The 24,751-nt window shown below is 45.3% G+C and overlaps 8 protein-coding genes across 8 annotated transcripts; 5 read left to right on the top strand and 3 right to left on the bottom strand.

Annotated features, from left to right (window-relative positions):
* Window positions 1-1,921: 1,921 nt before the first annotated feature.
* Window positions 1,922-6,379, top strand: BP5553_10197 (uncharacterized protein; the record flags this gene model as incomplete). Its single annotated transcript, XM_032018820.1, has 5 exons — window positions 1,922-2,165; window positions 2,212-2,650; window positions 2,707-3,296; window positions 3,356-4,126; window positions 4,176-6,379. 5 exons carry the CDS (start codon window positions 1,922-1,924, stop codon window positions 6,377-6,379), a joined length of 4,248 nt encoding a protein of 1,415 aa, XP_031865228.1.
* A 911-nt stretch (window positions 6,380-7,290) lies between these two features.
* BP5553_10196 (uncharacterized protein) lies at window positions 7,291-7,851 on the bottom strand (the record flags this gene model as incomplete). Its single annotated transcript, XM_032018819.1, has 1 exon — window positions 7,291-7,851. One exon carries the CDS (start codon window positions 7,849-7,851, stop codon window positions 7,291-7,293), a length of 561 nt encoding a protein of 186 aa, XP_031865227.1.
* A 1,915-nt stretch (window positions 7,852-9,766) lies between these two features.
* On the top strand, window positions 9,767-10,732 carry BP5553_10195 (Uncharacterized protein; the record flags this gene model as incomplete). The annotated part of the gene is made up of 3 exons (XM_032018818.1): window positions 9,767-10,070; window positions 10,159-10,407; window positions 10,494-10,732. The coding sequence occupies 3 exons, from the start codon at window positions 9,767-9,769 to the stop codon at window positions 10,730-10,732; spliced, it is 792 nt and encodes a 263-aa protein (XP_031865226.1).
* A 418-nt stretch (window positions 10,733-11,150) lies between these two features.
* On the bottom strand, window positions 11,151-12,896 carry BP5553_10194 (Uncharacterized protein; the record flags this gene model as incomplete). The annotated part of the gene is made up of 1 exon (XM_032018817.1): window positions 11,151-12,896. One exon carries the CDS (start codon window positions 12,894-12,896, stop codon window positions 11,151-11,153), a length of 1,746 nt encoding a protein of 581 aa, XP_031865225.1.
* A 1,821-nt stretch (window positions 12,897-14,717) lies between these two features.
* On the top strand, window positions 14,718-14,990 carry BP5553_10193 (Uncharacterized protein; the record flags this gene model as incomplete). The annotated part of the gene is made up of 2 exons (XM_032018816.1): window positions 14,718-14,909; window positions 14,967-14,990. 2 exons carry the CDS (start codon window positions 14,718-14,720, stop codon window positions 14,988-14,990), a joined length of 216 nt encoding a protein of 71 aa, XP_031865224.1.
* A 4,560-nt stretch (window positions 14,991-19,550) lies between these two features.
* On the bottom strand, window positions 19,551-20,873 carry BP5553_10192 (uncharacterized protein; the record flags this gene model as incomplete). The annotated part of the gene is made up of 5 exons (XM_032018815.1): window positions 19,551-19,624; window positions 19,676-20,311; window positions 20,364-20,423; window positions 20,474-20,624; window positions 20,679-20,873. The coding sequence occupies 5 exons, from the start codon at window positions 20,871-20,873 to the stop codon at window positions 19,551-19,553; spliced, it is 1,116 nt and encodes a 371-aa protein (XP_031865223.1).
* Window positions 20,874-21,645: 772 nt separating this feature from the next.
* On the top strand, window positions 21,646-23,169 carry BP5553_10191 (uncharacterized protein; the record flags this gene model as incomplete). Its single annotated transcript, XM_032018814.1, has 4 exons — window positions 21,646-21,735; window positions 21,785-22,015; window positions 22,071-22,164; window positions 22,298-23,169. 4 exons carry the CDS (start codon window positions 21,646-21,648, stop codon window positions 23,167-23,169), a joined length of 1,287 nt encoding a protein of 428 aa, XP_031865222.1.
* A 947-nt stretch (window positions 23,170-24,116) lies between these two features.
* On the top strand, window positions 24,117-24,593 carry BP5553_10190 (uncharacterized protein; the record flags this gene model as incomplete). The annotated part of the gene is made up of 1 exon (XM_032018813.1): window positions 24,117-24,593. The coding sequence occupies one exon, from the start codon at window positions 24,117-24,119 to the stop codon at window positions 24,591-24,593; it is 477 nt and encodes a 158-aa protein (XP_031865221.1).
* Window positions 24,594-24,751: the final 158 nt, after the last annotated feature.

The following is a 24,751-nucleotide window of genomic DNA, read 5'->3' as shown; positions in this document are numbered from 1 at the left end:
GTTTATAGAGATAATCTAATTACTAGATATAACTCAAATAGCTTTTACTTTAAATTCTTTAGTAGAATAATCTACTATAAAGCTACTAAGCAAAAAACTATTACTACGTCGAGTACTGAAGTAGAGTTTCTGGCTATCTCATTAGCTGCCAAAGAGTTTATTTAGTAGAATAAACTCTTCAAAGCTATCTAATTCGATCTCCAGGACGACTAATCACAGACGTTATACTATGATAATCAACAGATAATATACTTTCTCACTGTAGATATTCTATAGTTAGAGACTAAGTTCAAGTATATTAATATCTATTAGTACTAATTGCGCTAAGAAGTATTTTCTAGATCAATTAAAGTGGAGTAAGTATTTACTGCCAAAATAGTAGTAGATAAGTTTACTAAAAGTTTACTTGCCCAAAAACATGTCGAATTCGTATAGTAACTCAATATAGTAGATATCTCTAATAAACTCGACTCTAGAGATAAGTTTAATTAAACTTTAAATAAGTCCTAATTAAGTGGTCGATCTCTGAGGGGGAGTGTTAGAATATAGGAGTTATAGGAGTTCCCCTGGCCGGCTAGTCAAGCTACTTAAATACCCTACTTAGCATTTCTCCACTACAAAGGAGAAATGAGATATATGTACTCGCGATGAGCCGAATACACGGATATCATCGCATCCTATACTAATTAGTATAGTACATGATGATGGAGGCCCTGGGAAGTTATTCGGATACTATCGGTATTATTTCCTTGAGTCACTTGATTGATCACCTGACCCTATACATTCATTTGCCTATATATGTGAGGCTTTCACCCCATAGTATTAGGCTTTGGAATCAATTCAATTACCCCATTCCATGACCCATTCTGACCAATCAATTACCTGTATTAAGTATACCAATTTGGGTCCCATTAATCAACATTAGCTTTAGGACACCTGTAATGAAAAGTCGGTTCAACTACTAGACGAAGCTCAGGTTCAACATTCCACTTGTAGATTCAGGCCGGTAGTCCTTATAAGGTTGCTTTAGATAAGAGGTTTTCTCCGTGCCTCTTAATATAACATGCCGATCTTAACTCTAACGCCTGCACCCTGGAGAGTAGCAATATTCTTTCGATTTGTCAACCACACAGCTCGGACTTGAGTGGCCTCGAATAACACTGAGAACAGAAGGTATATATTGAGCACGGATGATGGGCTTGCTGACTTTTTGTCTTCGGCATGTGAAATAATCAGTTGAAACAACCGCAGAGCTGTGACTAGGATTAGCAAGGTGGAGGGAAGAGTGGACAAAATCGTTTGCTCAAAGGTCAGCGTGAAATCGAAATCCCTAGTGTAGCTGGCGGGACCGAAGGAATTGTCCAAACAGTCAGCTGTTCCAAAGACCGTAGAATTGGGGGCTGTTGATTAATATTCAGGTTGGTAGTGAAAGGAATTAGGGCCGGGGCAAGGATAGCGCACCCAATGATAGATCAATCTACTTCATTGGATGACAAGTGGGAATTGTATATGTTGTGGCAGAAAAGTGCCGTAGTTTGGAGTCGTCAACGTTACTCGAAGGGTATGTAGCACACCCCCTGGAGAACCACTGTAATGTTGTGGATTTTGCCCAACATCCACGATTACAGGTAATCGCAATGTTTCGATGTAATGGCCGCCGAATTTAGCGGTCTTGGTGGCTGGTTTATGCAACTATTACTCGGTATCGCAGCCGAGCCAGCCAGCTCGATGCCACAGTTGAGGCTGAGTCTTAACCGCACGAGGTTATTTGCATTTGCACTCTCGGACGTCAGGACTCACAACAGCCTTACCCATTTGACCTCTGCATTTGGCTTTTGTTGTTGCACCTCTTCTACAGCCCCATATAGCGTGGAATTTCTGTTCAACGCCTAGCGTACCAGTCCGACGGGCAACGCGATTGATGGCAAACTCACAACCAGAGAGCGAAGGCCCCAGCCTCGCGGAAGACACGAACATTGGACAAGCATGGGACTGCCAGGAAGGTCCACGAAGTATCTTAACCGAGAGTGAAACTTTGCAACCCAGTTTGCATCGCTTTGAACAGAATCTCTACGGCTCAGATATTGGCAGAAGTTCGCAATCGTACTGCAGAGAGCCCGATCCACGCAATAGCGATACAAGTAGTCCTTTTCCTGGTTCTGTTAGTAAGTTTTCGCCACAGAACTCGATTATGAGGTTACTCACTTATAGTATATAAAGCTGTCGCTGGTAATGTGAGGATGAAGCGACCGGTATATGGAAAGGAGCTCTGCCTCCTCTCTCTAGATGGCGGCGGGGTTCGGGGGCTGTCATCATTGCACATTCTGAAGCGACTTATGGAGTCTATAAACCCAGATAATCCCCCAAAGCCATGTGAATATTTCGACATGATTGGAGGCACTTCTACTGGCGGTTTGATTGCATTGATGCTTGGAAGACTTCGCATGCCGGTAGACGAAGCTATCGACGCATACATTGCGCTCGCTCCCAAAATATTTACGAAAGTACATCATAGAGTGACCCTGAAAGGACAACTGCAAGGGAGATTTGATCACACTGCAATTAAAGACGGTGTGCGCGATTTACTAGATGAGAATGGCTACGAGCGCGAAGATCTCCTGAAAGACTTGTCATCAGATGGATGCAAGACGTTCGTCATCAATCAACAAACTGCTACAAGAAAGAAACTGACATTTAGATGATTAGCTTTGTGTGTGCCACAAACAAACTTAATTCAGAAACGACTGTTCTATCAAGTTATCCTTCAAGACGCAGAGGTTCAGACCTGCTGAACATAACTAAAATTTGGGAAGCTGCGCGTGCAACTGCCGCAGCCTCATCATTTTTCGACCCGATTAGCATTGGAGGCGTGGAATTTGTTGATGGAGCTACCCCTGCGAACAACCCCATTGGAGAAATGTGGACGGAGGCCTTCGATACGTTTAAGGAAGGCGACGATTGGCGGTTGGAGGATAATATACTCTGTCTTGTTTCTATTGGTACTGGAATTCCCACGATCAAACCTTTCGGCGATGACCCAATCAAACTCGGCAAGGCATTGCTTGCCATTGCCACAGATACAGAGAAGAGAGCCGAAGATTTCCACCGACATCACTCTCGTATGGCGCTGGACTATCGATACTTCAGATTCAATGTTCTTCGTGGACTCGAAAACGTGGGATTAGAGGATGCATCGAAGAAAGATCAGATTGTTGCTTGCACTCAGATGTATCTTCAATCCGAGGCCATTTTTAGTGCTGTAGAGGCTTGTGCAAGCATGCTAATAGGACGTGAAAGTATGTCGCTTCAGATCTTACCCTCACAAGTCATGGTTCGAGACTAATGACTTGGATAGATCTTCAGCCTGTAATCGATGCGGTACGACACAATGCCGCACAATCAATGGCCGAATTTACCAATCTCCGAGAATTACAAGAGGTCCAAGAGGCGCTCAGATCAGGCTCGAACTCGCTGACGTGGTTCACGAACACCTCGGCATATCGAAGATGGCTCCAAGAAGACGAAGAAAGCAAATATATTTGGTATCCTATTACCGACGATTCAGCCTTGTATAGACACCAAAATGTGATGGCCGCCTTATGCTATCATCTACTGCAGCAAGCTGCCACAGGGGGGCATCCTACGTACCAAATCTTCTACGTTCGATTTTCTGATACCGAAGCGATACAGAAGGCAGACTCTACTATCACAACAACAATACCCATGCAGCTGGAAGATATCTTCGCGAAGTTGGTCAGCCAAGTACTGGTAACTTATGACGATATAAGGAAAAGCATCCTCTCTTTTTCAAGACCTTACCGAAGCCTGTTGAGGCAGCTATTTAATAAGAGTCAAAGTATCGGCAAGGAAGACTTGGTAGATCTCCTTCTGGCTTGTTTGCGCCAGACTGATATCGTGGATGAGATGCAGGCCAGGATTCGGAAACCAAAGGTTATTGTGCTAGAAAATGCAAAAGATATCCTGCAAATCACTGCGAGCAAGCTTGCATTTAAAGTTACCCAACTCTCGGGGAATACCCGTCTATTAGTGTCTTCCAAGAGTGGAGATGTAGGGGAGGTCGAGTCATGGCGCGGTCATAAAATTGACGAGAGCACTGAATGCACTGGTAGGCGCGTGATCCCTATCAAATTTTCGACTGCTAATACGCTGTCAAGAATGCTTAGAATCCCTTCGGTTTGAAACTATGTTTGCTCGACGAGAACAGGTAGTCTACGCGGAATCAGGAACAAATGAGTGGATTTGGGCCTATGGTCCTTATGTTGAATGGACCCGTGCAGCCTCGGGTATACTTTGGATTCAGGGAAAACCAGGTAGTGGCAAATCAGTCCTCGCAAAGACTATCTTGGGTCACCTTACGAGAACGTCCGATATTCAACCGTGGATCATCGCCGACTGGTTTTATAACGCGCGAGGAGGAGAACGCAGCACATCTCATATTTCCATGCTACGTGCTATCTTGTTTCAGGTTTTGAAGCAAGATCGAAGTTTCTTCAGATACTATCAGGATGCTTATCGAAGCTCAAGATGGCTCGACTGTCTTGCAGACGTTCTTTTACGAATTGCAGGAGGGGGGTCCGACATTCCTCCTGTCGCGTGCATCTTAGATGCAATGGATGAGGCAATAGATGGGCCGACGAGTAAATCTGTTGATCTCCATAACTCTCCAAAAACTTTGGAGAACACACTGGAATTGATGCAGGATATTATCAATATTCCTGGGTCTAGTATAAAATTTATAATTCTCAGTCGACCCAATCGCTCCATTGAAAAGTATCTCAGGTATTACCACAAAGTGGTGTTGGAATACGCCAATACTAGGGATATAGAAATTGTTGTTGATGCTGGATTAAGGTCCTTGCGTAGGGCAATTGCAGTTTTTGACTCAAGCGATGAGGAGGGACAGTCGGAACAGAGAAGCAGAAGACAACGGCACAAACCTCCCCGTAGTCATCTGTCACTATCAAAGGCGTCCTCATCAACCCAGAAATCTAGTTCAAGCCGTATTTTCAAAAGATCTCGAGAGTCTGAAGAAGAAGGAATTTCGACCATCCGAGATTACCTTCTGAAAAATGCTCAGGGTGTTATTCTGTGGGTTACACTTATAACCAAAGATCTGCTACGCCATGTCGAGAAGGGCATGTTCACATTTCAGGAGCTCCAAAAACTACTTGATGAGCTACCCTTAGAACTTCATGGATTGTATTGTCGGATCACGCATGAACTTCGGATGTCTAGCAGCGAGCTCGACCAAATTAAGGCCCGAAGGATCCTTCTCTGGGTTATTGGAGCAAGCGAAACTAGGTTGCTGGAGCTCCGAGAATTGCTGGATGCCCTTGCTATAATATGGAATCTCGACGAGGCTCTACAATCTACTAATGATCCCATATCTTCAAACAGACCTCAAGTTCGGTCTTGGAATCACTTCCGTCGCTCAATCCACGAACTCTGTGGACCATTTATTGAAGTCATCAGACCTGCATCACGCCTTTCCGACGAACTATTCGATGACTTTGAGGTAGAACCCACCTTCCTGGTGCAACTTCTTCATCAATCAGCGAAAGATTTTCTCGCCAGTAGCGATGCCCAAAGCTTCCAGGTTAAGGCATCAGAAGCCAAGGATAAGGTGAAGCAAGATAAGATCAAATACATGAGAGTGGCTCTGCCACAAGTACCGACAGGGTATATGCCAAGGGTAGATGTTGCAGATACTGAGCTAGCGATGAATGTCGAAGAACTAGCACAGTACTTCGAACAAAAGTTGCTACTCCAGTATGTCCTCGCGACCCTACCGCGCGAGGTCCGCCGAAAGCATGTACTTCAATTCCAAGAAAGCTCAGCAACGGCGAGCCGGCCATCCCTAATGGCATTTTTTGCCAGAACCTTTCTTGGAGATATAGATGTCGTAAAATCAGCCGAGAACAACATTGTCGGAACTTACTTCCGGGTTGCGGTCAAAACCGGACTAGTCACTGCGATTAAGAATATGCTTGCTATTACTTCTACTGCGGAGTGGTGGTTGGGTTTTTATCAACATATAGTTGAGAACGCCGCTCTTTTGGCTGCTGTTGACCATGGACTGCTTGATGAGGTACAGAATTTACTCCATAGCCATCCGAGTGGAGGACCTTTTCTACACGCCAATGCTTCACTTCTGGATCGTGCGGCTCAAACGGGAGTGAAAGAAATAGCTATGTACATTTACGATAAAGCTTTTTGCGGCCCAGTCTCCCCTGACAACGGAATTCTAGATAGAAATTCTTTCTTAGCGGATGTCCAAAAAGCGAAGAATGCTTCAACAGGAATGACGGTTGACATTGAGGAAATTCGGGAAGCTATTCATGCAATCATGGTCCGATAGATTGAAGGATTAATGGGACTTCGTGAATTCTTTATCATAAGTCTTGCCTGCCTGCATTATCTCTCTCTACTTTTGGCTTCCCTCATGTGCTTCAGGCCAAGGCCAAACCTTAGCGTAAAGGATACTTGGAAAGGTTTCATAATAAGGTAGAAGAAGGCTATAATCGACCACGTAGGCCCAAATGCCTAGTCGATAGATTTGCGCATGATTCTCTTAAAGCTGCTCTTGCGGAGTTCCAGAAATTAAGAATCGAGATTACTCTCTCTTACCCAATTCAATCTTTCAACTCTGTTATGTGTCTAATCAAGACATGATGTACAATCCTAATCTTGTTATATGTTGGCAGATTCTGATCTAAAAAGGAGAAATTTGCGAGTAAATTAATATTTTATATTATAGTCGGAGGAGGATCCTTATTAGCATCGTCAAAAGTAATTATATAACTAAAGCGGAAACGCTAAACCTAAAAGGCAGTGCGCCTAAACGTACCAGGTAGTATGAAGCTTTACTTTCCCTACTTAGTCACGTTCTTACTCTCGCTTTCAGTAACTAATTATTTCCGCTCTTATATTCGCTTCTATTGTACGAATGTTGTCAAATATATCGTAGTTTATTATATAGCCTATTCGAGCTAGCCTGTCACGTCCTGCCTCTAATCTTTCTTTCCCTAGCAGCTATATAATAACAAAATATATAGTATTATAGTCACCTACTATAGAGAATCCTACTAAGTCGTTTCCAAGTTCTTATTCCTCAGTTTTTCCTTTACAAGCTTAAACCCGGAAATATACTTTGACTTCCGCGTGGATACCTGATATCCTCAATTCAATATATTCGTGCACTCTTATACTCGAGTATAGCACAACGCACAAAACATACAGCAAACCCTTTCACAACCCCAACTAATCCGCCTATTTATTGTTCTCATTCACATTCACAACTGTCCCATCGCGCCGTTTCGCCCGCCGCTCCCATCTCTTCATACGCCGCTGCTGCCGACCTTCTCGACTCCACCATGATGTTCCCTTCGCAGCGCTGTCACCGGCTGGCGGCTGCTCCCCAGCGGCCAACCGCTGGCGGTACTCCATCGCCTGCCCGCTCCAGTACGCATGGTTTTCAGCCTGCGCCAGACGCTGTCCCACCATCCCCCCTACGACGCCTCCCACGAGCATGCCGTCCACCGCGTTGCCGCCATCACCCCCCATCATGCCAACAGCGCCCCCAGCCATCATGCCCGTGTTCTGCATCTGAGATTGGGTCTGGGGATAGGAGCGGCCGGCTCCTTGGGGAGGCGGCGGCTGCACGGGAGCCGTTGCGCCTTGGCGAGCGGCTGTCGCATTTGAGGTTACTTGAGCATCGCGCGGTACTGGGAGAGTAGCGGCATCTGACGGTTTGTTCGCCCCGTTTGAATTGGCATTCGGGGGTCCATCCATGTGGCTCTTGCGCCGGAAAAGCTTATCGAGCGATGACATTAGGCAACGGAGTACTAATGCAGCGGCGACGAACTTTGGAAATGATAACACTCTACCGAGGCAATTTCATACTGGTTGTTCTAGGTGTGGGCTCTTTATATCCCGCTTCTATTACTCCCTGTTATCTTCTCATTTCATATACGAGGAGCTGAATGCTAAAGATTGTTAATTGGTAGGGGTCCCTGTGCTGCCACTGTGCTAGTGAGACTGTTGAATCCCTGTGGCTGAACCATAGGGGCTCACTTAAAATGTATGCACATTGTACATGTACATATACCTCAGGCGTCGTTTGCTTCCACAATATCACCTCTTTTCAGTGTCGTAAATTGAACATGCTGTGGTACATCGGAATAGATTAACGCCTGCTAATAAGATTGAGATGGTTGAATTAGTTGATGTATAACTATGGAAAGCACATAGTAATACCATTCCAACCAGCTGAAAGCAGTACTGTCCCATAGCAGCTGAATGTCGTTCTATCCCACGAGTGACATGCTAGTACTTTAGGCCAGCTGAATCGGAACCCTGTACGGAGTACAGCTGTCCTAAAATTCATGTAGCCTTACTACTTCGTAAGACAGGTTGAATAGCTGTCCGCTCGTCTACCAGACTTTGCCTACGCTAGCAGGGATGCAGTCCCCGAGTGACAGACATCTTCAAGATGCACCTTATGTAATAAATTGCTAGTAATTATTATTATTCAAATAAAATCGCCCCTAACAGTGCCCCTCCTTACATATCGCGACTTTATAGAACGCGTACCTACCTATAGGGCGCTTTGCTCTATTTGCCTTATACCCCTTACCTAATACCCTTTTATACCTAAATTTATATATATACTAGGTATAGCTCTCTTGTTTTACTCGATGACTCACTTTAATTCAGTTACTCGGACTACTTTGGCTTGAAGTATGAATAAGGTATATACGCAATCTTGTAAGATGTTAAGGTATCCTACTTTAGACGCAACTACTTGGAGGTGTAGCCTTTCAAACCGATGTAGTCGCAATTGTAGTACTCCGAATCTTAGAATAGTTTTGGGGTAAGCTTACTACAGGATGATTCGTTGTACTATATTTTGTGTGATTTCTGGGTTTGCCCATCTAGGAGATCGTGCTTGTTGAACTAATAACGCAGCGGTTGTATAGGTAGCGCCACCAGTGAGTGAGGGACCGAATCGGGTTCCAAGGCGCTGGCGTTGCAGCATCCTTATTAGCATCGTCAAAAGCAACGGCATGCCTAACGCGGAAACGCTAAACTTAAAAGGGGGTGCGCCTGAACGTACCAGGTAGTATCAGGCTCTATATCCCGTGCTTCGTCACGTTCTAGCTCTCGCTTTCAGTGACTAATCATTTCCGCTCTTACAATCGCTTCTATCTTACGAATGTTGTCGACTATATCCAGGGAGACCGAATCGGCTCCCAGCGACCCGAACTGGACCTCCCTGAAAATATATCACCTAGCGTCTCAAAGCGTATTAATCTGGATAGCGGAGTTCTGGCTATTTTCCAAGGAGAATTATAGACATTGTAGAACCACCACTCATGAATTTCTGGTGCACAACCCATAGCGGCAATTCAAGCCACATGTACTGAGTGAAACGCGCATAGCGCCTCGGCGGTTATGCCAACCAACCAAATGGCACTCTAGTCTTGTGATTCACATTTATTCTCGATAAAGGTGTGCCTAAGTATCAGGGAGGGCGGATTACCCTCGAGTTAAGCGCTGAGGAGCCAAGTCTGCGTTTCATTGTCAAGCCTTGCCAAGAAAGTTCCTTGCACTCAGAACCGCGCGCCAGGACCTCTGTTCTATTTTCTTATATTCTCTACGACATGGCGCAGATTATACGACACGGAGAGAGTAGTTCAAAAACGATGAAAATTTGTTACAACCTTCTTACACATTGAACAACGATATGAGCTCGCGCAACGCCTCAAAGGAAGAGAGAGGTCTTCACTCTTCCCATGACAAGCCGTCGGAACTATTTCTTCGTTCTGCGGCCGATTGGGGTTTTGTCGCTCAATATTTAAATCAGGATCCCGACCTCTGGGTGTTTCGACGCTTTGGCAAGCTTCACTTGTTTAATATTCTTTGCCTTCAGCAGCGCCTAGCGGAGCTCGAAAATACTCTTGAGACGAAAATATGGAATGATGAAACAGGAGGGTTGGAAGAGCTTTTGCCTGAAATCAAGATTGCTTTGAAGGAATACGGTACCGCTAGTATTTCATTGAACAGCCTGGCTCTCTTCCCCGTTTTCTATCTAGTGTAATTAATCACCCAGAGATTATGAGTCTAACCTTCTTATAGACGATGCTCTGTCAGCGCAGGTAAACTACAGGTCTTATCGACAGCCCGAGAAACGTGTCTTCAACCTCCTCGAAAATTGGTGGAATATGTACCATGGCCGAGGCTCAGCGCTTCGGATCGGACTCGATTTTCATTCCGAGGGTAAAAACCGGCCCAAGGACCTTGCCTCCATAGCTGCGCTTGAGAAAACGTGGACTCATAGGTTCATCGACAGCAACGATCGCCTGAGACGTTTCTTCGCAAAGGCCAGTACCTCTCACCTCCATCACTGCTAGCTAGACCACCTGACTGCATGTGCCCGAGTTAACATTCATGCGTATAGGACGATAACCTAGGCGAACAATTGCCGTCGACACTACTCTACTCTGAGGAAAATGTCCAGCGTGCAGAGGCTGTGTTTCTCCATATCTGCTTCTGCTGTTTGCTGCTCTGCCCTATATTTGCACTCTCCTATGTCGATAGCAACACCTGGAAGCTAGTTATCCTAACGGCTTCCTTGTTTGCAGCAGCTGTGTTGACGGTAGGATTTCTTAATTCACCCAACAAGAACGCTTTGGCTTTAGTAGCTGGGTAAGATTTGCGCGTTACACTTATTTACTTAATTTCATTCGAGTATTAGAAAGTCTGCTAAGTTTTTGTAATAGGTATGCGGCAATATTAGTAGTTTTCCTATCGAACAATAGCGGCTCATGATGATTAAGATTTATTAGAGAGCCAGGCACCGTGAATTTGAAAGTCGGATGGATGAGTCCGGTGTTAACGTTAGTTGATTGATAAGATCGATTATGGATAATGTGCAATCAGCTCTTGTGCAAACAGACGTTCTTACTCAGCCAGTTGAGTGATAAGCATTGTAGCTGGATTCTGAAAGACCCTCATTAGAAATTGTACAAAGGACACAGAAAACTTTCGTAAAATACAACCAAAATATATAGTTACCAAGAACCCAAAGGCATATAAGACATGAAAGGCTGTTGACAATAATAAATATCCTAAGGCCTCTCTCGAATGAAGAAATCCTTCAAATACATGCCTTGCCGTGATAGAGATTTCACCCCCGCATCATCTCGCTCAACCTCAAATTCAAGATTTTTCCATGCGCCAAAACAGTCAATTGCTAAGATGGAGAAAGTGTCGGGTGAGCATATCCTGAACTTCTCACCCATCTTGACAAACCTCAATTTCTGAGACGACTTTGTCCCCGATTGAATTACAACGCGAAGTACTCCCTCCGCTTTTTCATTATCCTCGCCCTTCCAGTCAACAACGCGTAAATACTGCCCATTCCTGCTACTAAAGTATCTACCAGGTAGATCAGAACAATCAGAAGTCGGTGTGTCCGGTTGGTCGTCGCGCTGCTCAAGTTCCTTTACCTTACGGGCGTTTTCCTCGAATATTTGACCGGCTAATTCGACATAATGTGCTCTATACCGTCCATCAGGAGCTATCATACTCCGGCTTCGTAGGTAATGGCTGACGTCCCAACTGTCAGCCTTCGAAGGTCGGAGGAGAAGGATTTCTTGCAGGCAGAGCCGCGAGATAAGATCGGAGGCGTCGAGAGGGCCCGAAGTGTTGGTGAGTACGATGACGAATATATGTTTGCTAGGTATGAAATAAACTGTGCCGGTCCAACCAGTAGCAGATCCTGCCAAATAGAATGCACTGATTTCGTCATCGCGGGATGGTTTTCCAAGTACATGATCCTTAAGATTACTATCGGGCGATATCAGTCGATTGAGAGAGTGACTCCCTGGACCTGTTGAGTTCAAAGCAGTGTAGAATCCGTACGGTGTGTATCCCGAATGTTTATCAACGCGACTGATGCCTGAGCCAAGAGACTCGACAACTGCTTCGTCAACCAAGCCGATAGGCTTCCCATCCTTCGCCGACAGCAAACCCCCAAAAAAGCGGCCGAGATCAGCGGCGGAGGTATATGGACCAAGCCAAGCAATCTCGACCACATCGAACAGGCCAAGTATTGTGCCTGGCCTAAAGCTACGGCGGCGTCTATCGCTGGATACTACATGTGGCTGCCTTTGACTTTCGTTTGAGTTCGAATCTAGATCTTGGAGGTTGAGGAATGTGCGCTCCATCTCGAAAGGCTTGAAAATGTACTCCCTTAGGAAGTCGTTGAGGGACTCTGATGCTTTGTCGATGAGCAGGGCTAGCAAAATATAGTTCGCGTTAGAATATCTTATCCAGCTTTCTCCTTCCACCTCCTGTTCGCGAGTCTCTTCGGCGTATTGAGATATTCTATCAACAACGTCGCGAAGACATTGCAGTGGTGTTCCATCGGGAGCGAGTAAGATGTGATTCATGTCGTAAACTCCATTGTAGTGAAGGAGCAACTGTTGGACACTTGGATCCCCAGGTAGCGGACTCATCCTGTAATCGTCCGCCCCGAGCAAATTATTGAAGACGACCGTGAAAGGCTCATTCCAAGCACCTTTGAGCTTGCGGTACCGGTTTGTTGTGCTTGGATCCAACGATAGCTTATCGATTGCCAGAATGAGACAGGTAGCAATAAAGACCTTGAACAACGATGCGCATTGAAAAAGAAGGCCTTCATCGCATTTTGGATCGCGTTGTGCTGGGCCAGTAGCTGGCTTATGGTATGTTGCGTGGGTTTCCTCCTTCTCTGCTCTGCAATATATAGAGCATCGGGCAGTATTCGAAATATCTAGTATTGCAAGGACGCTAGGATCAAGAGCCTTGAAGGTCTGCTGGAAGGAAGACATAGTCTAACTATTCGGAAAGCTGCTATATTAGTTGAGATGAGCAAACATCCGTAGGACTGGATGGTCATCAACAGAAACCCCCGAGACTTACATATCAAGCGGAAGAGAGGAGGCCGCAAGGGCTTTATCGCCGTTGGTAGACTGGGCTCTAAGCCTGTTGGTAGGTATCTGCTCACAAATGCCTGCCGGAAGTCCTGGAATGGAGAATAGGGCCTGACTGATGTTGAGAACTGCGAGCTGAGAATGGCACCATAGATTGCCTTCTAGGTTTGAGTACCGATTCCTCTGCGGGTAACATATTCCCACGCGCAAGGCAATAGGAAAGCTGAACGGTTGGGGGCTCCGACAATACCGCTGATTCACGACCCCGCCCTGGCCTCACTCCCGACACTAATAGCATAGTATAGAGACAGACAACCCATCTCCGGTAACTAGTGCGTGAGCGGCAAGGCGTCGTTTTGTTAGATCAAAATGTCCCCACACATCTGTAAATCCACCAACCTTCCACTACTCGTACTAAAACAGGAAATAAATTAGGCGTTGGTATATCATGATGGCATGTAGCAACAGCCCTTCTAGCCTCTTCAAGTTTTGGTTTTATAAAACCTCTTTCCGCGCTCTAGCGTTAAGTTAAAGTTGCTGTGCTTTTTAGCCGCGGTAGGGTTTTGATCTTTCGCAAGCCCACTAAGTCATGCGGAGAAACCCCACGTGCAGACGAACACAACATACGGACGAGAGACATTCCCACGCAACACAATGCCTTGCTACCTGATCATATCCGCGCATATTACCATCCTCACAGAGGATATCACGCTGCAAGCTGATCTTGAGCAGTTCTACTTCCTCGCAAAGGCGGCCGGCCTTCAACGCTCCTTTCCGGAAGCACTCGACTCTCCATCGAAGCTCAATGCATACGCACGGCGACATAATTGTCTTTGAAGCACCATGGACTTATGGAGGAGGAAATTAAAGGCACTACCAGTTGACAGACTTTCCGGCCGCCCACACGCGAAGGGCTGCTCTCCTCACCCCAGGTTTTCGGGCCCCCAGAGAGACAACAGACTTGCATCGACAGTCGACGAACGTCAGTCTGCTTAAACTGACGCCGTGCTCCATGCAGCGCATTGCCACGATAAAACCCGAAAAGAGGATGGGAGTTGTAGCCAGGAACCACAAAGATTTTGGCATGGAGTCAACAGCCAGGAGCAGCACCACATTTGCGGACAGCCGCAGTTGGTGTGATGCTAGGCTATTGGGTGTAGCCAGACCAGCAAGATATGTAGGCAGGCAAAGGAAGACGACACCTACACATACTGCGAGATTGCCAAGTTTTGTCAAGGGTCAACTATCGCCGTCGATTTAGATTCTGCTCGCCAATCGTGTTTGTTAGCAGGATATCCGATGACGAGATTTCCGGAGGAACAGCATGCGACATCGTCTAGAGTCGTCTAGAGTCGTCTAGAGTCGTCTATCGAAATTCGCATAAGGACATCCAGCAAAGAAGTCGGGGAAAAGAAATTTCGGGACTGGAGCCGAGCCGAGTTGGCCGGGTTCAGATACGGTATCGGAAGGCCAAAAGGTATCCCGAGCACCGCTCGTTGCAAGGGCGCCTTCTATGTAAGGTAAGCCTCAATTAGCAAGGATCTTATGGAATGGACAAATCGGTATCAACCGAGGAACGGGATGGGTATTTCAATAAAGGCAAGCCCAACTTTCCTTCAAAATGAACACATCATCCCATATATTTGGAGAGACGCCTCCTTCCCTTTTAGAACGACGAGAAATCGAGAACTGACGAACACGACCAGTACAAACAAGACAATGTCAGGCTCTGCCGCTCCCAAATCGAAGAAAAAAGACAAGCAAATCTTCGAGCCAGACTTTAAGGCGAAGGAAATAATGGAGACGGATAATACTTGGTTTCAACAGAGATTTGGTACGAACACGGATGACAAGACCGAGGCAGGCGCAACTGGCAAAGCTTCCAAGAGTGACCCCAAGAGGAAAACTGGAGTACGAATAAATTTATTCATTTTGCTGGAATGGTAGTCGACTGACAGAATCGTTTAGGGTTCCAAGTGTGTCGCTTCATGAGAAAGCGCTGCCGTCTGCCACTTGCCTCCTTGAATGATGGGCGCTTTGCGAGTCCAGGTCCACGACAAATCCTCCGTCGCAGGCGTGGTAACCAGTGGGCTGCCATATGGAGTATGAGTTCTCCAGTTGGGAACGCGAACTGCGCCGGACAGGATTGAATTTTTCTTCGGGCAGTATGGCTGACACAACAGGTCCAGAATGCGGAGGACAGTAATGACAAGAAAGTTTCCCACAAAATAGCGACCCCACGGCTCAAATTTGATCTTCAGTGAACAGGATGTCAATTGGACACGGGAGTACCCTCCCGAACGGCCCGTAGCGGGAGTGGCCATGTTCTATCATGCGGGTGGGTTGCAATGAAGTAAAAAGAAATGACAAGCCCCCACGCGAACAGTATCCACAGGACCAAACGCTTCACGATACCAGTTGAAAACCAAAGGTGATTGGTCTTGCTTCACAAAGTTACCAGGCCCCCTTGGAGCTCAGGCGACGGCCCGGAAGGCAGCCCGGCGCGTGCCGGCCCCCGTTGAGTTTAAGCCTGCTGGGAAGAATATTACCTCGACTTCTGTCGCATCTCCATCCCTCACACAATATATTAAGCACCATGAGATTCTACTTCTACTGCAAGTTAGCCTCATGCGCGCGCGACCTTCCAGACGAACACGATCCCAGGGTTTACTCCAATAAATTTACTTTATATGAAAGTCCATTCAAGGACAAATGGCTGGTGAACTGCTAGTTTGGTCGCTGTTTACTACCATTTATCCTTTAATACCGACGTTTCCCCGGGTCCTAGAATCAGAACAAACTCTCCCATCTCACTCTTCTACTGCTCCGAAAACCAAAGTGAATCTACTCTCCTTTCTTTGCTATGTCTTCTCCGAATATGCATATTACAGTCACACTCCCTCTCCGAGGAGATATTCTATTACAACCACCCTCGCCATCACGCATGACCCCGAACAACGTCTATCCTTTGCGATTCGTCAAGACTCACTCGAAGTCTGTGAAGCAATTTCTCATCGCTCCTGCTCGAGAACTGTACTGGCTATCTGTTTGTCCTCAAAGTATCGGGCCATGATGAGGCGGAAGCTTGAGGAGAGTGTCTTCGCACCTGAACACTGTCAAAACCACCGCGAGCGTCTTGCCCAATGGAAGCCCTTTGAAAAATGCCCATGTCATATCTACTTCGAATAACATTGCCGGTCTCCAGGTCAGGTGGATAAAATAAGAACGCCGGCTTCAGCCATGCTGTGGTATGTGCTGGCCAGGAGACTGCAGACACTGCAAGTATCTCGGCGAGGATCCAGTCTACCTCCTCGCGAAACGCTATATAAGATACAATCCAGACCTTCCTTTTTTTTTATAGGTGGATTTGCGATTGCTATAGGATTGGAACGACGAGTAGCCTGCTCTAATATTTCAAGCAATAGCATAGCCTTCACCGGAAGTGTGTTCGTAAATCTTTGCTCGCCGGTTAATGTAGATATTAGCCAAGTAGGCAATCATAGCGTTGGAAGTGGTGAACTGGATACGTGGGACTTCGGAAGCATATTAATATTCATATTTAAATTTCTGAGACATTCACCCATCACAGCTGCTGCTGATAGGGGCAGAAAGAAGCATTCCGAAACTCTGAGTACTTACACCTCGTCCGGTCGATGATCTCAAATAGCTCCTTGTGCGGAGGTCAAAAGCGACAGATGATAAATTGTTTTTGTAAGCAGCAGGGCACGAATTAAGGTTCTAGACTGCTGGCTTAACTCGTCTGCCTTTATAATGCTCCCCTGATTCTCAAAGATGGTATTTTTGCAACCCTTGTAAAGAGATTATGTATTCCCTCTCCACTACCAAAAGCGAAACTTCTTCTGGTGCATTATTCCTGCGTTTACTAGAAGCTTGCATGACTCTACCAGAATAAGACTCAAACCAGTCCAATAACAAATGGACGTCGTAAGCTAGCAGATACGATCTGTTCGTGAATTCACCAGAAGAAATCAAAACTGACGCGGTTTCCCTATAAAGACATTAAATAAACTAATGTCAAGTTAGAATCAAATTTTCTATTCATCTTCTATATTAAGAGAGAGCATGAAAGTTTCGCAATCTTGTCGTGCGCTCGACTGCTCAAGCCTCACAATTCCAACTCGAACCATTCCCAATAGACGGCTCCGGACTGCTGGAGCCGTCCTTCCCTTGACTGCTACCACATATATCTGGTCTATAAATTGAAAAGGAACCAGCTCAGGACCTCCGAAACTCCGATCCGGCACTCATCTATCTCATTTTCCTACACAACCATCACTAGAACTGATCACATTCTATTCTAACAGCTCACATTCAAGCGAAACCGCCGTGGTACGACAAGCAGATCCTCAAAGCCCAAAGATGAAAAAGCTGGCTGGCAGCAACAATAATATGGAAAATCTGATGGCTCGCTCGCTCCCTACTCGCCATGAATATCAGCTATTGCCAACTACATATCGAAAGAAGAAAGAAGAAGAGAAGGAGCAACAAACCCAAATATCGAATCTGCCCGGAAATTGCTTCTCAGGAGTTCTGGTAACGTAAAATGCAACCCCAACAATATTAATCATACTGCATGACAAAAACGACCAAATAGGGTATTGGGAAGTGTCTATTTCGTCGAGCAGAAAGGCATGTAAGATGGGTAGGTAGGAGCAGGCGCAAACTAGGCCAAATACTACAGATCTTTATTCCAGAAGTCAGTTTTCTTCCTCAAGCCAATCAAAAGAACACCTACCTCACAAACGCAACATTAGGACCATCAAGTCTCGAATCTAAAACAACCCAAAACGACAAAAGTCCCAAGAAGAAAATTGTTCCAATGTACACCTTCGCTAGTAACCATTCATCTAATACACTACGGAAAGCGAAATAGACGGATGAGACGCCTGTTGCGACTGTACTGAGCACGATACCCAAATAGTCGAGTTTGAGACAGAATTTATCTACGTGCTCAGAATGGCAGTTTGTACAATGATATGATGCCTTTTTGAGGTCTCAGGTTAGCATAGATACTTACACTGAAGAAGAAGAACATGAGAATAAAAATATAAAAGAAGGGACGCAAAGTGAAACGAACGGAAAGGGGTCAATCTTGCGTACGCTAAACATCATGCATGCAATACTACTGAGCATGTAATACCTCACAACTACCCAACCCACCCAATTATCCGCCATATCCCCATACGAAAGACTCTGCCATACAAACCAGCCAAAACATATCGCAGTCAAAAAATGAGACCATATACTGACGGTCTCATTGTGGACATAAAATAGGGATTGAAAACAAGCCATGAAGGAGCCTGTGGGACGGCGGTAGCCACTCATTATCAAGGGATCATTTGCCATCCAATGGGGAAGCGGTTCACCCGAGTCAGGCAGCGATGTTGGTGGCAGCGGGGAGCATTTCAGATTAGATTCCGGTGTGGGCATGGCCGTGGTGACCGATGCGTGGAAGCGGTTTTTGATCATGATTCACGATCTGACAAAAGAGTCTCAAATTGGAAGAAAATAATAACACACCAAAAGAGACGGGAGTACCAGTTTAAGAATTGAGAAAAGAAAAGGCGCGCGAACGAGGGAATATCCCCTCGGCGGGTCGAACACCCTGGTGCAACGGAGTCTCACGTATGGTTAAAGATATTTCTCAAGTTACGAGCCCGCTATTTCGACTACCAGTATCTCTCTAGAGAGAAAAGAGGGTTTAGAATCCTACCGAGGGTCTCTGAATCTATTGGACAACAAGGGTGAGAGAAGGACGTTGGGGTGCTAGACTCGCTAAATGCTCCCAAGTAAGCAGAAGTGAAGGTGGTGATTCTCATATTGAACAGCGACACGAAACCCAACAACGGAAAAACCAACTGCATTGCATAAATTAAAAAGCGTCAGAAAACCAACCACGGTACAACCAACAGTATTGCATATATTGAAAAGCGGCAGGGCACAGTACACGTGAGATTTGAAATGCTTACAGCGGCACGTTTGTCCAAATGAGCCTCGCAACTGAGGGAAATTGCCTCACGCATGCTCCTTGAACCACATCCTGCACTTCTCCTACACTTTCGTCTTCTTTGACCCATTTTCAATTGCTTAGGGGTGGTGTACGCTAAGCTCACGATGGAGAAAGCCAATCGGAACCTATCAATCAAATGGGTATCATTTTGATATCTATCGCTCGAGCTTAGCCCTTCCCCACCCCTTCTCGTTCTACATGTGGAGTTTTCGAGGCATGCTGGAATGCCGTACTTCTTTACTAGTCGTATTGAATTCAGTACGACAATGAGGCTGTAACACTCTTTCGTTTTGATGCTGGTGTTGTTGGTCAGAAGAACAAGTCTTAACCAGGGGTTGGCCAAACACGGGGGTCCCCAGATCCAGTAGACATCTTTCCAAATGCTCCTTTTGGAACCGGCTTCGAATGTAACCCTACTATAATTTGATTCTTTGGAAGCCTTGTCGCTCTAGGCGAACTGCGCTGTGTGGATGATATTTCAAAGAACGACAGAACGAACCCGATTTACATTCCTCGTGCACCTACACTGTGCCACTCACAATCCCACTCTGTGGGGTTGTTCGATCTTGTCGTAAGGTCTTCGAAGTATCGGCTCCTATCTCATGGTCAATAAATTGTCTCATGTTTGTAAAAGGGACGAACATACCAGCTATCAACAAGAATCTGCTGTCAGCCCATAGTTCCGCTTCTGTAAAGCCCTTCCCCGTCTCAGCATTCGTAGCATCGACCAGAAATTTGAAAATATCTGGTTGAAAATTCTTTGGGGCAGCAACTCTAGCCTTGACCAGGCGTGTGACTAGGTTCGAGTACTTAGTGCGCATTTCTGCAATTTTCGAAAAGGCCATGAATTTGTCAATTGGCAAGCGAGCCAACTTGGGATATTGCGAATAAATGCCACCTCTAAGACAAATAGCTTCGACTGCGTCCATAAGAAAGTGGTTGTCAGACTTCGTTTGCATGTCAAATGATGATCCAAATCCAAATTTACCCATCACGTCATATTGAAGATATCCAGAACGTTTTGTCATGTTGATCGGAATTGACCAAGTACTTCCTCTTTCGTCACAACATGACATGAGATTTTTCACAAAGAGATCGATGTGATAAAGCATGGTAGGCTCAAATTCCTTCATAGTTCGATCGGAGAACGCTTTACTGAGCATCTTGCTCTTGTGTCGATGGGCGGTACTATCAATGACTGTGAAGATGTTGTACTGTCCTGGCCCTGGAACAAAGGTCTCATATGCAAAACTTTTCAGAACCTCCTTTGAAGAGTATATATCTGGATATATTAGCACCATTTTTACAGCGCCTCACTGGAATTAGAATCTCACCATGCAGTGCCTGCGGACTGTTGAAAACAAGCTTATTTGGCCCTTGACGGAATACTGGTCCTGATACACAAGTCAGTTCCAAAACGGGCTATATGAAGGGATACTCATACCATATTTTCTATGGCCAATCTTGGTTTGTATGTGAAATTGCCCTTTTCCATTATGATAGGCAGCATAGAAGTCCGATACTTTAGCTGTCCATGGACCTGGATACTTGGCGAATGGATGAAAGAATATTCGATATACGCAGGTAATTATAAGCTAGGGATATTTTATTAAAATGGAGGATATGTACGATGCGGTAATTCTGCTTACTTTTAAGATCAGAGCTGAGATGGTCGCCTTAAGTGCCATCCACAAGAAACCCTCGGTGAACAGAAACGTGGGCAGAGAAGATTTATACATGAACGCTTTTGATAGAACGGCGGCAACCAGTGGCATCTCGGTGAGTTGAGATGGAGAGGACTTCCACAAGGAAACTTTGGGCAGAATATCATTTATCAATGGCATATTGGCGAACGAATAGAGATGGAATAGAGAAGATAGTCTGTATATCGAAGATTTTCAGCTCTGTCCTCAAGGCCAAATGGTATACCCCGAGCGTGGTTTGAGTAAGAGAGGTCGTGTGAGAGGACAAATCAAATCCTTTTAGTCTCGACTTGCCTATCAAGAAGGTTGTCAGATCTGTATGGATCGTCCATCATTCCCACAAAGTAGTATTAGCGTAAAGAGTTCTCCTTTCTGCTTCCGTCTTGTTTTTGACACCACGCTTTGCATTTTCTCATTCATGCAGAAGAATATCCCGGATATGTTCAAATCCTTCCGCTTCGAATACCTGGCATTCCGCTATTGGTGTATCCCATGGTTTTTGCTGACTGTATATTAGGCCCTACTGCATAACTTATAGACATTTAGCTAACTTATCCTAGAAGCAGAGATAACACCACAGAAATTGAGTACGACTCAAAGCAGTCAGCTTAGGTCTTACGTACATATTTCCTAGAACACGTTTTTCAATATATGCAATGCTGTTGGTTTTTCCGTTTTGGTTTTCCTGTCACTGGAAATAGCACAGGCGAGAAATCACGATCTTCGGCCTTACCATGGTGAGATTAATATTTGGGGTCTATTTTCTTGTTATAACCTTTTTCCTTATTATCATCAGATTGTATTTAATACATGTGTAAGCTATTCTATCTTCTAGTATCTCCCTCCATCCCACATCGATTTCATCCTCTATTTCAATTGGCAACTTTTCACCATAAGCACTACAATCGAAACTATGCCGACTGATGTCTCGGTTCTTAGACTAAAGCCTCAACTTATCGAGTCCGATTATTACCATCATCCCTCGGAGCTGGTCAACGGAGGTGTAAGCAAAACTCCTATCAGTGATGCTCGCAATAATAATAGGCATTTAGAAAATAAGTGGAAGCTACACCACCAGAGATTTGATCAACGCCATACCAGCACATTGCTGGAAACCCACCTACACCAGATCATTCTTTTATCTCTTCCGTGACCTTGCAGTTGTAGCAGCCTTTCTGTACACTGCTTACAACTATATCCCTCAAATTCCTTTCGGGCCCCTAAGGTGGGTTGCCTGGGCCACATATGGGTATTTTAAAGGTCAACAAGTTACCGGGCTTTGGGTAAGTTTTAACTCCCCGACTACTGAAAACTAGAGCAAAATCTAAAGGACAACAGGTTCTTGGACATGAAGCTGGACATGGGGCTTTCTTGCCCGACCACTACTCCAACGAATTCATGGGTTGGGTTTTACACTCTGTGCTTCTGACACGTAAGTCGAAATCCAGGAGCAAGAAGTCCAATCCGGTGTATGAGTCGAGATATCAAGATTTCCTCATGAATCGGCCCCACTTCCCTAAAGTCGATCTGAAAGGGCAACGCTAACTCTCTCTGTTATCTCACAGCATATTTCTCGTGGCAATCCACTCACCGTCGCCACCACATCTATGCCAACAATCTTGCTAAGGACCACAATTATGTTCCAGTAACAACAGCCAAATATGCTTCGCTTCTTCGCGTTGATCTTGAGAAGCTTGAAGAGACTACCGAAGATTCACCGCTGGTTAACCTTATACGTATCCTTGTCCAACAGCTCTTGGGTTTCCCATGGTACCTTCTTACAAATATCACCAGCTCTCAGGGAAGCCTTGCTGCTGGCAAAACAAAGAATCCTCCATCCAAGTGGCCTCTTGGTAACAGTCATTTCTCACCCATGAGCACTCTCTACCGACCCGAAGAAGGCCATCTCATTATCGCATCTGATATTGGACTTGGTATCACTCTGGCCGGCGTCTACTACGCAAGCATTATCGTTGGTTGGCCCATGACCTTACTACTTTGGCTCCAACCCTATCTCTGGCTCAACCACTGGATTGTGGCTGTAACCTACCTCCATCATACCCATCCTGATGTACCAAAATACCAACCGGAAGCATGGACGTTCCTTAAAGGTGCCACAGCAACTATTGACCGTGGTCTTGGATTCGGCGGCAAGCACTTCATGCACAACATCGCAGATTTCCACGTTGTTCATCATCTCTTCTCCAAAATTCCTCAGTGCCATGCTGAAGAAGCCACGAGAGCAATCCAACCACTTCTCAAGGATTCTTATCATGAGGATAAACAGCGCAGCTTCTGGGGTTGTATTTATGAATCTTTTACAAAGTGCCAGTATGTGGTTGCTAGTGACCCGGATGCTGCTCCAAAAGATTGCGTTATGATCTATAAGGGGGGCCGTCGCCTCCTATTGAATGGAACATGGGTCGAGGTGGATTGAAGCACAAGGATAACATGAGCTGAGCGTCAAGTATCTATTAGCTATTGTTGATATGTAAACAGACTATCAACTAATTATCCGACAATCAGATAAAATAGACTTTTTTTTTAAAGATATACCTTTTACTTATATATACGCGAACTCTATACGGTTTTCGGGAGCTAAATAGCTCCTTCTAGCATATAAGAAGCTTTAAGCTCCCCTCCTAGCTTTTTTCAGGGGATAATATAAGCACTTATCTAATCGACTCCTATCTAATATACATATAATTCTCTTGCTTAATAACGCAAGCTCCGGCATATACCAATACACTAAGAACTACGAGACATTATTGGTTGAGTTTTCTCGCAGTTAGCAACATATTTGAAAGTCATATTCTTCCAAATTATCTTCTCTGAAGGTGTCCCACGAATTTTTGACCAAAAGGCTTTGGGGAGAATAGCTTTCTAGTAATGAGCGGCATCTCGGCCCAAAATTCTTGGATAAAAGCAGACTCTAACTAAGAAAGCGCAAGAGGTAAAAATGCGAATATAGGTAGATGACCAAAATATCAGTTGAATTAGAATAATACACGTTGACGAGGTCGGTGGTTGGTTGGAAGTTATGCGAGCGAGAGGAGGAGGATGAGCTGCCCAATCCTATGGCACAAGTACTACGACGACTAGTAGATGAAGCTACTCAGGGTAGACTACGTGGAGAAGATATAGCTGGCTTCTTAGGTCAATTAGGTCAATCACTCGCTCCGCCTGGGCCAGCACCAATGCCACCCCGGGCTCTTGCTGCACCAGCCGCAAATCGAGATATAGCACAGCAGTTCCAATAGTTTCTCTAACAGCAAGCTCATCAATCTCAGCAACAGCTCGCCCAGTTCCAGCTATACCAATACCGACAGAACATGGCACAACATATAGGTGGAAAGCTTGATCGGGGAGCAGCAAACATGGCGTATGGCCCACAGGCTAATATACAACAACAACAACAACAACAACAACAACAACAACAACAACAACAACAACAACAACAACAACAACAACAACAACAACAACAACAACAACAACAAGACCAACAACAAGACCAACAACAAGACCAACAACAACCCCGCCAACGTGGAATCCATGAACTGCTTCAATAGAGGAGCACAGATCAATAGCGACCAGGCTACCCTGATGGAAGAAGACAGTGACGATGTTGGTGAGAGTCTCCTTCCACCTCCTCATAAGCAGCTGTTGTCAAGCCTCCTTCTTGCACACAAGAAGCGGATCATCCAAATAGCAAGTGGCAAGATGAAGCCCATAAGCTTCGTCAAATTAGATGAAGATGCACCATCCGGCGACTCCAAATTGGGTAAACTAATCGGCAAGCAAAAGTCAGGTTATGAAGTCTTCGGCAGTACATCGTGCCCTAAATCTAGGAGAGGCGTCTGAGCTGTGGTTTTATTGGATATTCGTCTGTAGTTTTATCAACATGAATGGCACACCTCTAGTGTTTCTTAGCCAACTGAGCGGTACAAAAGCTAGATGGGGAATTACATAGGTGTCTTACTGGATGTGTTATAGGTTCATTGCTCCTCTCTGTATTTCTA

Source organism: Venustampulla echinocandica (genome assembly GCF_003357145.1).
Source record: "Venustampulla echinocandica strain BP 5553 chromosome Unknown scaffold_13, whole genome shotgun sequence".
Classification (NCBI taxonomy): Eukaryota; Fungi; Ascomycota; class Leotiomycetes; order Helotiales; family Pleuroascaceae; genus Venustampulla; species Venustampulla echinocandica.
The sequence above is the reverse complement of the archived record's forward strand: the minus strand, read 5'-3'. Positions and strand labels throughout refer to the sequence as shown.